Source organism: Xyrauchen texanus, chromosome 4 (assembly GCF_025860055.1).
Source record: "Xyrauchen texanus isolate HMW12.3.18 chromosome 4, RBS_HiC_50CHRs, whole genome shotgun sequence".
Lineage (NCBI taxonomy): Eukaryota > Metazoa > Chordata > Actinopteri > Cypriniformes > Catostomidae > Xyrauchen > Xyrauchen texanus.
The window spans coordinates 27,094,485-27,106,039 of NC_068279.1; the positions used below are offsets into that span (position 1 = coordinate 27,094,485).

Below are 11,555 nucleotides of genomic sequence, written 5' to 3' on the forward strand. Positions count from 1 at the left end.
GTTCCCCGTCTGTCGCTCACTTCAACGTTGTGTCGAAGAAGCGACACTAGGGGTCTCTCTTGAGCGTCGAATATACCTCTGATCTATGAGAAAAGGCCAATGAGAAGTTGGCAGACAGTATTTGTATGTCCCGCCCACCGGATATAGAGGTATAAAGGCGGGGAAATGAATCTGTTTCATTCTGAAATTTTCTTCGGAGCTGATGGTCGTGTATGCAGTGAGCTGCGTGTCACACACCTGTTCCTCTACCTCTGTGCGATACTGCTGTTGAATCTACGGCGCACTTCAGCGGCTTTCTCCTCTGCACGGCAGTGCAGTTTGCCCCTGGGCCCTTCGACAGCTCAAAACTGAAAGAGTGTTTTGATAAAGTGATTTTCTCTAAAAGAGTATTTTCCTCTAAAAGAGCAATACACAGTGGCGTTGAACGTCCTTTTCAGGATGCGGCTTTATAAAGATGCCTTTCTGCCCCAGTGTAGTTCCTGTGTAGGGCTCCTCAGAAAAATCTTGAATGAAACCAACGCATTTCCCTGCCTTTATACCCGTGTGTCCTGGGGCGGGACCTGCAAATTCTGTCTGCCAACTTCTCATTGGCCTTTATTCATAGATCAGAGGTATATTCGGCGCTCAAGAGAGACCCCTAGTGTCGCTTCTTCGACACAACGTCTCGTTCCCTCCATCAGGGAACGGAGGTTACATCCGTAACCTAGACGTTTGGTTCTTTAATGTTAAGTAGATATAGCTTAAGGATATTTCCAAGGAATAAGTCCTGGAATTAATCTAACAATACTATGTCTTGTCTAGTGAAAATGAACTGAAAGTAATTAAATGAAAGAAGTCAAAGTTAAAGATGAGGCCTCAAAGTTGGAGATCAGATGCGAGGTAGAGAGTTGAAAAAATTAAGTTAATGTATTTATACCCTCTAGAGACTGCCAAGAAGATTCCTTATTTTGTACGGCATGTTCTGCCCGGTTTGGAATTAACTCAAGGTTTTCAGGACATATTGTTATGACCCATTGAAGTGCGAAGTCTGCAGTTAAATGGCCTTGAGAACCGGGATCATGATGTGTGTCTTATCATGTACGTATGTGCAAGACTCCCGTCTGCACATTGCTTGAATAATTATACCTAAGTTAGCCAAGCTCTCTGAATTCAGCTCTGAAACCTCATCAGGTCAAAAGGGCAACAAGTTCATATACTTTGTCCAAAACAGCGCTCCAGTTTCTCACAGGAATGTTGGGCACAGAAAGCACAAACAATTTAACAAACGATTTACAATGATAGAGAACGAACATGAAGTAATCTTCTAACACACACATATTGAACATATAAGGCTTGTGTCTGGTAACATGTATACAACACAGGAATACAAGGATGGACATTCAAGGAATACACGGAGTCTTAATACAATGATAATGCCATATAAGCTGGTTTCATGAATGTGAAGTATACGATTATATTCTAATTCAAAGGTTGTGGATACATGAATATGCTTGTATAATATCAAGCAAAAGTAGGAATGTCTCTAGTCACTTGCATCAAGATGAAAACATGCAATCCATGCTGAAATGATCTGAATATGCAGATGTAATACAATCCATGCTTCAACAGGCTAAGGCAGAGATGCTGGTCTTCACAGGAACATCTCACATCTTCCGTGTTTGTTAACACACAGATTGGCATGTGTTTCTCCAAGTCTGTGGCAGCAGCAGGATGAGATGCGTTTTTAAAAGTTTTGCTTGTACCGTTGTGGTCTACCAAATGGTTGAGTAGTACCTTAAAGGGTTAAAACATGCTGCACATCACCAGAAATGCATCAGAAGAATCAAAGACGTCCATCTAGTGCATACTTACAAAAGACTAACAATTAAATAAAGCACAGATGGGTGCAAAAATGGTCCAGAATGCTTTCAAAACAGCAAGACAGCACAGCTGAATTAAATATTATGGAGGTCTCTTTTTTTAGAGTTATAACTTTTGACTTTTGCTAGATGCTAGATGCATGATAACAGTCAAAGTCATTCACCTATTGTAGAAAAACATTTAAATCCAGATAGGTGCATGAAGTTTCCTGTGTACAAGTCCCTTTTTCTGCAGATGAATCTCCCATGACCGGCCCTCTATCCTTTTCAACTGTGAAATGTGACTTTGAGTACCAGTTGGAGGGGCCAAGGGTGCGATGATGAAAAATTTACAATGATGTCTCACTAAAGAGCCAGTCATTTAAAGATGTATTTGGTCCTTGTGCTGTCACAAGTTCCACAAATTCCAAACGGCCACTTCTGGAACCTTGTCTAAATAAATGCTATTTTTCTATCAAGGAGGAAGTTTTCCGTTCTGAAACTTACACTATGTTTTTATAGTAAAAAAAACTCTTATATGTGAAATTATCAAGGAAAATTTGATTCCTCATGTCATGACCCCTTTAAATATTTTATGGAAAATGTTATGGTAAAAAAAGCAAACACAACATTAGATATTTATTCAGGGAGGCACATACTATGGATCTCAATAATTGACAGACAAACCTCAATAATAAAGCAAGAAATTTAAATAAAAGAAACCTTACACGAACCACAAACATTTATTCATGCTGCAATGCATGCTGGGAGCAGGCAAATCAGCAACATTGTTCAAAATTTCAACTGAAGTATACAAAGTGACACACTGACAACTTCATATGTTAAGTTGACTTGAAAGTTGTAAATTGTATCAACTCAAAAAAGCACTCATATAATATTATTAAAAAAAATCGTGTTCAATGGACTAAAAAAGCTCAGATAAATTGAAAAACTCAAACATTACAGTAGAATGAAAATCCTGAAAATTATCCACATAACTCAAAACACTTAGGTAATTGAGGTAATATGTTCATATTTTTGTTTATTGTAATCGCTAAACAATTTATTTGGGTTTAAACAACATTAGGGATAACAGCGCTGAATCGGTTTACTGTAACTGACTGTTGTCTGCTTCACTTTAGTCATTTCCCCACAGTTCCTTTAACCATTAAGAAATTCCACTGCAAAATGTCGCTGTGCTTTTTTGTCTCAGATGATGAGACATCGGTCAGCTAAAGTCTGACCAACATTTAGCTGATGTTTGGCCAGAACTCTCTTCCCTTCTTGATTCCAAACTGACTCATATACCACTTAGTCATGATTACAGTCTCTGTAACGTAAGTCAAGACCACGCAGCTCTTTGAGCCCACACCCTGACTCCAGACCACAGTCCCTGCTCTTCACGCTGTGGTGAGCAGGTTTAATGTCATATTGAGGAGTCATGTCTGTGGTATGATGATTGTGGCACTATGAACTAGATCATCTGCCCTCTATTCCCATTTTTTACCAATCATCTTAAAAGCTCCTTTGACGTCACTTGATGAGGGTCTTGAAGTTTGTCATACTTGCATGTACTGTAAATTTGGTTTTGTGTGTTTTTAACTGTGTCTGGTTTTTTTTCTCTAAAGATAAACAGTAAACTTTTAACCCTACAGGCAAATTACATGAACACTGGCTTCTGTGGCAGTTCGCCTGACTGAAATTTGAATAAATTACATCAGATTGTTCAGCGAAAACTGTTTATAACATTTATGCATTTGGCAGACACTTTTATCCAAAATCTCTGCATTGAAGGTATGCATTTTTTTTTTTTAATCAATTTGTGTGTTCACTGGGAATCAAACCCATTACATTGGCATTGCTAGCACCATGCTCTACCAGTTGAGCTACAGAAACAATAGAAAATTCACTTCTTTCTGTGTGTGTGTGTTAGCAAAAAAGAAGGTTGGCACAGAGCTTTTTTTTTGTGGTCATGTAATAGCTTTCTGGTGCAACTGTGTATGAGTGTATTTTAGCATAGAAATTCATGTGTTTGAGAAACTGTGTATATCGTGGGTCTTGGTGCTGCAGGCCTTTATGTACAAAAATAAGTAAGATCAGCCTGTGAACGCTCTCCAATGTGTGTGTGTGTGTGTGTGTGTGTGAGGAACTTTCTCATGCAGTCATTTCCTTAGCAACTGAAAGCAAACATTCTCACTTTTCTTTGAGGAAGTGACTCAACTCACTTTCTCTTACTATGCCTTTCCATCATTCCTTCCTCAGTTTTTCTTCCCACTGGCTGATCCAACTATTTAATTCTCCCTCTTTACCCTCTTGTTTACACACATTAAATCACATTCTCTGTGGATTTCATTATTTGAGTAAAATTTTAACGTTATCTCAATTAAAACGTTGAAATATGGCATATTATCTTGAAGATTCTTGTTCTGAAAATGTATTTACTCACAGCTAACAGCCATAACCAAAATATTAATATAATTTTTTATTCTGGAAATAATTTATCCCTATTTTCAATTATTGTATGGTTACCAGATTGCACCAAAATACCATAGTTATTGTGAAATTAAAATAAGTTATATGGCATTTCATGCAAATAGCTGAGAAATAACTCGTAAATAATTTTTTTATGTCATTGGTAGCTAATACCAAGTTATCACAATTTTATTGTCGCTACAATCACTTTACTGATCTGCAGTGCACAAACTATGATAACTATGGTATTATTAGTAAGGGTTCTAACAAAATCACTGGGGCAGTACCATTGCACAGTGATGATATCAGTAGTAATACCATGTCATGATTATTATTACCATGGTACTCCAAGGTGCTTCAAATGAATATGGTGAATATACTCCTATATGCTACATATCCAAAAACATTGTACGCTTTTTTGTGACATTACACAATTTGGAGCTCTCCTGTGGTATGTTGCATCAGAGGTGGACTGGGAAGAGAAATCGGCCCTGGATTTGATATAGAAACCCCACCCAAAATTTGTTGAGTGGGGGGCCCCTATGTCAGTCTGCTCCTGCATGCCCCCTCTTCCTCCTGTTTCAGCATTTAAAGGATGTGAAGGCACTGGAAATCTCTCAATGTGGCTCGAGTAAAAGTTGTGGCGCACTGCACAGCTGCTGTCATTGCCACTGCAGTTTCTTGTGTTTACTGACCGTGACCTCAGCGGAAGATCACACATAGCTGCCGTCATCGAGTGCTAGATAGGTAAGAAATAAGGGAAATAGGGCAACGAGGAACAGCACAGTCAACAAAACCATGTCAGGGCTTTTCACACATGAAATTGTAACCCCTGGTTATACCAAACCCAGGGTAAACAGAATCCTGGGTTATCCTGTTTCACACTGTTCTGACTTTACTTTGTATTAATAATTAATCCTGGGTGTTCCCAAAGGTGATGATTTGTACTCAATCTTGTTTTGATTATTGGGGGAGGGGCTTGCATCGCCCCTGCATTCTACGCCCCTGCCTGTTCCGATGTTTCACACTGTAAATTCGTAAACCCTGGGCTAATGTTCTAATTTGCATATTTGCGGTGTCGCTAACAATGGTTGGACTAATGCTGCTCGCAACGGGTACACAACCTGTCAATGGAGCTGCTCTTCTCCTCTGTGAAATTTCGGCAAGCAAATAATCTGTTTGTCTTTCGTCTTCTGAAATATGCCGTTATCGCGTTTGCTAACAGTGTTCGACACTTTTCTTTATTCCCCAGACGGAGAACGTAAACAGCGCGTGAAAGTTTCAGCTACGGTACGAAGCGTAGCCTACGAATATTATATGAGGTAAGTACTGAGACTTTATATGACTGATTGTCTGTTGCTAAACAACTTTCTGAAACAAGGTGCCAAAGCAGGGTTTAGAATGAAGATAACACGGGGCTAAATGCAAAAAGCCATTTTGAGCCCCTCTCCTGTACTGCTCTGGACCTGAGCCAGTTCGGCTGCCCGTGGATTGGCTCTTCCTTTGCCTCTCCTCCTTCCAAACTTCCCAAACTGCGATGCACACACATACGAGCCAGTCAGGCATCGACTAAAACGAAGGAGAACGAGGTTTTAAGGAATGAGTTGAAAAGGTGCTTTCACGTTATTCGACTGAAAACTATCAGGTACAACTTGTAAAACGGCTTTTGAAAATGCCCCAAATTGGGGTACGGATCATTTGTCTTTTTTATACATCGAAACGGAAGTAATTTATACATTTTGTACTTAAAGGGGGACAGGGGGCATCAGGGAAACTTTCTGCGTGAGGACTTTCCTAGCCAGGGCTGCCTGGCAAAAGCGAGGCAGTTTTGCATAACTTTTCCACGCGAGGCTCCAGCGAAACGTCTTTTGCGGTCGAGTCTGGAGAGACTGCCTGACCGATCCAGGCTTTAATTGGATATACTTTGGGTGGTAGCGTGAATGCCCTGTGTTGTCCTACGTTGGCATTGAAGTATGCCAGCATGCCCTCGCTGATTCTTTCGCATTTGCTCCTCACCTGGCTTGCTCTCCAGCGGCTGGCTCTGTGCGCCGAGCGCGCGTCCACTCGCGAGCGCTTCAAAGTGGTCATCGCGCCGCTCATCTGCAAACGGACGTGCCTGAAGGGCCAGTGTCAAGACACCTGCGAGCAGGGCAACAACACGACTCTCATCGGGGAAAACGGCCAGTCCGCGGACACTCTGACCGGGCCTGGCTTTAGAGTCGGTAAGCAAAATCAAGCATGTATTTGGACAGTTATTGCCACTGTAATACTGATACGAACTCTTTGTAAAGTTAACTTTTTACAACCTACCTTTCTTGCAGTTAAGAATTGATTGATTTTCAGTTATTCTCACAGAAGAATGGCCTTAATTTACAAACTTGACAAAAAAAAAAAATAAAGAAAATAATAATAATTTTATATATATATATATATATATATATATATATATATATATATATATATATATATATATATATATATATATATAACGGCACGTGAGTCTGCGCGTGGAAACGCAATAATAACCCACCCTTCCTCCCTCCCTCTTTCTCACTGGCTCTTCCTAATGTTTTCTGCATATTGTCTGGTTGGCAGGATAGCTCTTACTCTGAGCTGTATCAGATTGGATGTGGTAAGACATTGTGCCAGAAAGTCTACGCAGCAAAATCCACACACACACACACACACACACACACACACACACACACACACACACACACACACACACACACACACACACACACACACACACTATATATTGGCATATTCTTCTTCATGCATAAAGGGCCTACTGTACATTCTCTTTGTCCAAGAGCTGTAAACACACACTCACAGTCAACACCAAAAAATCTTAAATTATGTGTGTTTGTGAGGGAAACCCCCCTACTAAATGGCCTTATGCACCAGTATGTTATTTCAAGTAAAGAATGCCTGGAGCTGATATGGTTAGAGTATCTATACATGTATGTGTCAGTTTAAATCAGTCTAGCGATGAAAGTAATCATTATAGTAGTTATATTGTTTTCCCTCTCAGCAGGTTAATTTGGTGGGTGTTGTCTTTCTGTTTTTCTTTTTCTCTATCTCTCTCACTCTTGTCCTCCCTTACTCTCTAATTTTGTCTGCTACTCTCGTGTGCTTTTAAATGAATGTGAGTCAAGTCCAAAAATAAATGAATGTGGTAAAAATAACGGAGGATGCAGATTCATTGGTGAGTGAAAGCTACATTTATGGAAGTCCAACGAAGATAGAGACATGCACATATCATGTGGTTAGAGGTGTGAGTCAAGTCAAGTAATTTTTATTTGTATAGTGCTTTTCACAACACACATAATTTCAAAGCAGCTTTACAGGAAATCATGCATTAACAAAAAAAGAAAAAAGAAACCGTAATATCTGTCTTACAGTGATCATTGTGTAGTTTGATTAAATATGATTGTAAAATGTGTATAGAAATTAAATAATTAATTAATAATTGTATTTATAACCCCAGTGAGCAAGCTGAAGGTGACTCTGGCAAGGAACACAAAACTCCATAAGATGTTGGTTACTGGAGAAAAATAACCTTGGGAGAAACCAGACTCACTGTGGGGGTCAGTTCCCCTCTGGCTAACATCATGAATAAAATACCAGTATTAGTTATTTGTGTGCAGTGCAAGTCATGGTTTAAAATGTGTCAATGAAGCGTTAAGGTCCAGTGTTTTAAAAATAATAATAACTTTATGAAACGTAAGTTTAATGACTAATATCTTTGAAGTCCATCCTGGATTAACTGCAGAAATTCACATAGATGCATTGGTCTTTGTTTGTTGGCTGATGAAGGCTTTTATTGGTAATTAAATGGTAGTCTATGTATTCCATTTCAAGTGTATAGTCCATCAATAGACAAAGGAGATGCAGGCAGAGATCAGTGAGGTGCATTACAGTTCAACATGCAGGTCATTTCAATGGGGTCCATCCTAAATCCAAGGATCAGGGAGTGGCATATGAAGTAGCCAATGTCTTATAGTTGGAGTTGGCATCAGTTCATCCTCTTAAGTAAAAAAACTGAAGTGATGTCTGCCTAGCACCAGCTGTAGTTTGTCATCATCTCTCAGCAACACGTAGCAGTGGAATCCCACATCAAGCAGGACCGGAGCTGGATCTGGTAGGTTCTGGTAACCTCTGGATATGAATCATGGAAACAAATAGAATATTATTAGCATAGATGCTATCCAATTTTATGCAGATTTATAGATCATGATGTACGTTTCTGGTTCCGGCAGACCTAACTAAAGCAGCCTAATTGTGAGTTGATGGATAAATTAGGTGTATGCCTGGCTAAATAGATAAGTCTTTAGTCTAGACTTAAACTGAGTGAGTGTGTCTGTATCCCGAATAGTGTTAGGGAGACTATTCATAGTTTAGGAGCCAAATAGGAAAAGGATCTAATGCCTTTTGTGGATTTTGACATTTTTTGAATTATTAACCAGCCAAAATGTTGTGATCATAATGAACTTGATGGAATATAGCATGTCAGAAGGTCACTTAAGTACTGCGGAGCTAGACCATTCAAAGCTTTGGATGTAGTCAACAAAATCTTAAAATAAATACGAAATTTAAATGGTAGCCAAAGTAACAACGCTAAGATTGGGCTAATATGATCATATTTCTTGGTTGTAGTCAACACTCTGGCTGCTGCATTTTGAACCAATTGAAGTTTATTTATTGAACTTGCTGGATATCCTCCCAGTAATGCATTACAATAATCTAGTCTTGAGGTCATGAACACATTTTTCGACATCAGCAACAGAGAGCATATGTTGTAATTTTGCAATATTTCTGAGGTGGAAGAATGCTGTTTTACAAACATTGGATTTTTTTTAATATAAATAGATATACAAATATAACACCTACATTCTTTGCAGAAGAAGATGCCGTAACAGTACATCCACTGAGAATCAAATTATATTTTAGCAGCTTATCACCTCGGTCTATTGATGGACTACACTCTTGAAATGGAATACATAGACTATCAATTGCCAACAAAACCCTTCATCAGTCAATTAACAAGGACAATTGCATCTATGTGAACTTCTGCAGTTAATATAGGATGGACTTCAAAGACATTAGTCATTAATCTTACAGTTCATACTAAATATATGTTTAAACACTGACCCTTAACAGTTTTGTCTGAATTTCGTAGAAGTAAATTTCTGGCCATCCAATCTTTTATTTTATTGATACACTCTGCTAATATGGAGAATTGTGAATTTTCATTGGGTTTAGGAAAAATATAAAGTTGGGTATCGTCGGCATAACAGTGGAACTTATTCCATGATTCCTAATAATATCTCCCTGGGGAAGCATGTATAAGGAGAAAAGCAGAGGTCCTAAAATTGATCCCTGTGGCATACTTAACTTTTGTTTGACTTAACAATTCCTCTTTACACATACAACGTTGTAGCGGTCTGATAAATAAGACCTAAACCATGCTAATGCAAGTCCACTAATGCCAACATAATTATCCAACCTATTCAACAGTATGTCACGAGCTATCATGTTGAATGCAGCACTAAGATCTAAAAGCACTAGAAGAGAAATGCAGCCATGATCAGATGATAAGAGCAAGTAATTTGCAACTCTGATAAGTGCAGTCTCTGTACTGTGATGAAGCCTAAATTATTAATATACTACATTTCTCTATAGTAATGAACACAATTGGGAGGACACTACCTTTTCTAGTATTTTCAACATAAACAGGAGATTTGAAATCGTCTGTAATTATCCAATTTTCTAGGATCAAGCTGTGGCTTCTTAATAAGTGGTTGTAACCCGGATACACACACACACAAGATGAGACAGTCACAATGTAAGTCAAAAAACTGCTTTTATTGACCACAATAAAAGCAGGCAAAAGTACAAACGGGCAAATCCAGTGAAGAGTCGTCAAAGGGGAGCGTGAGGTCAAAAGCCGGGGTATCAAGATAACAATAACAAGTGGGACAGATCTAATGAGGGAGGTGAACGATAGCGGGGAAAACAGTTAACAACTAGGGTGAGGAACAAGACGAGACTAGCGGGAACGAAGACAGGGGGACGAGAGGAATGGGGAGTTGGCAAGCTAAGACGAAGAATAGTGGGGAGGTCAAAACTAGACGAGACTAGCAGGGGCAAAGATACGGGGAACTAAATACAATAACCAACCGGAAACAAACGGAAGGATAGTGTATTTATAGGGGCGAGAACAGGTGTAAACAATGACAGGTGATAGGGACGAGTGCAGGTGTATCTAATGTGTGGGGATGAGAAGCGCGTGAGTGCAAGTGGTCATAATGTTCAGGCTGATTTGAGGCGAGTGCGCTAGAGGGAGGAGATAGTTTACGAGTGTGAGCTCGTAATAGCAAAACCGGGCGTGGAAGCCCGAGGGAGGAAACAGAGCGTACGAGCTCAAGGGGGCGGAGCGAGGAAGCGGGAAGCGAGCACGCTCGCGGAGTGCATGTGTGCGTGCTCGGGGACACGGAGATGGGGCAGAGGAGCGGGGTTCGTGACAGTACTCCCCCCTCTGAATAGGACGGCTCCTGACAGCCGCGCTTGGCTGCGAGGAGCGCGAGGGGACAGAACGAGCGTGTGAGCTCGAGGGGACAGAACGAGCGCGTGAGCTCGTGGGGACAGAACGAGCATGTGAGCTCGAGGGGACAGAACGAGCGTGTGAGCTCGCGGGGTGCAGAACGAGCGTGTGAGCTCGCGGGGTGCAGAACGAGCGCAAAAAGGGAAATGAAACAGTCCATGGGGTCAATGGGCAGTTCAAGGCAAGGTCAGGGGGAACATAGTGGACAGGCGGGTGGTCGGGAGATCTAGGGGGCAGCCATAGGGCAGAGACTGGGTCAGGAGGTCTGGAAGGCGACTGGAGGACAGGGACGGGGTCCGGGGGTCTGGAAGGTGACCACCGGACAGGAATAGGGTCCGGAGGCCACAGGACAGGTAGAGGGTCAGGAAGTCCGGGCTGAGCCGTGAAAGGCGGAGCCATCAGAGGTGGCACCGTAGGTGGCTCTGGAGGTGGGGTCCTGGAAGGCTCCGGAGGTGGAGCCGACGGAGGCTTTAGGGGCGAAGGCCTGGAAGGCTCTGGAAGTGGAGCCGAAGGAGGCTTTAGGGGCGAAGGCCTGGAAGGCTCTGGAGGTGGAGCCGAAGGAGGCTTTAGGGGCGAAGGCCTGGAAGGCTCTGGAGGTGGAGCCGAAGGAGGCTTTAGGGGCTGAAGGCCTGGAAGGC

General features: G+C 41.1%; 1 protein-coding gene across 10 annotated transcripts in view; it reads left to right on the plus strand.

Annotated features, from left to right (window-relative positions):
* The first annotated feature begins 5,385 nt into the window (after window positions 1-5,385).
* Window positions 5,386-11,555, plus strand: part of LOC127636498 (latent-transforming growth factor beta-binding protein 3-like) — a 70,731-nt gene continuing 64,561 nt past the window's right edge. For 5 of the 10 annotated variants that reach the window (XM_052116994.1, XM_052117001.1, XM_052117022.1 and 2 more), the window contains exon 1: window positions 5,690-6,532. In XM_052116994.1, coding sequence (XP_051972954.1) covers window positions 6,292-6,532 — 241 coding nt within the window. In that variant the 5' untranslated portion in view covers window positions 5,690-6,291. Of the gene's footprint in view, window positions 5,473-5,562; window positions 5,633-5,689; window positions 6,533-11,555 lie in introns of those variants that run through there. The other 5 variants (XM_052117057.1, XM_052117076.1, XM_052117012.1 and 2 more) reach the window with 3 other exon arrangements.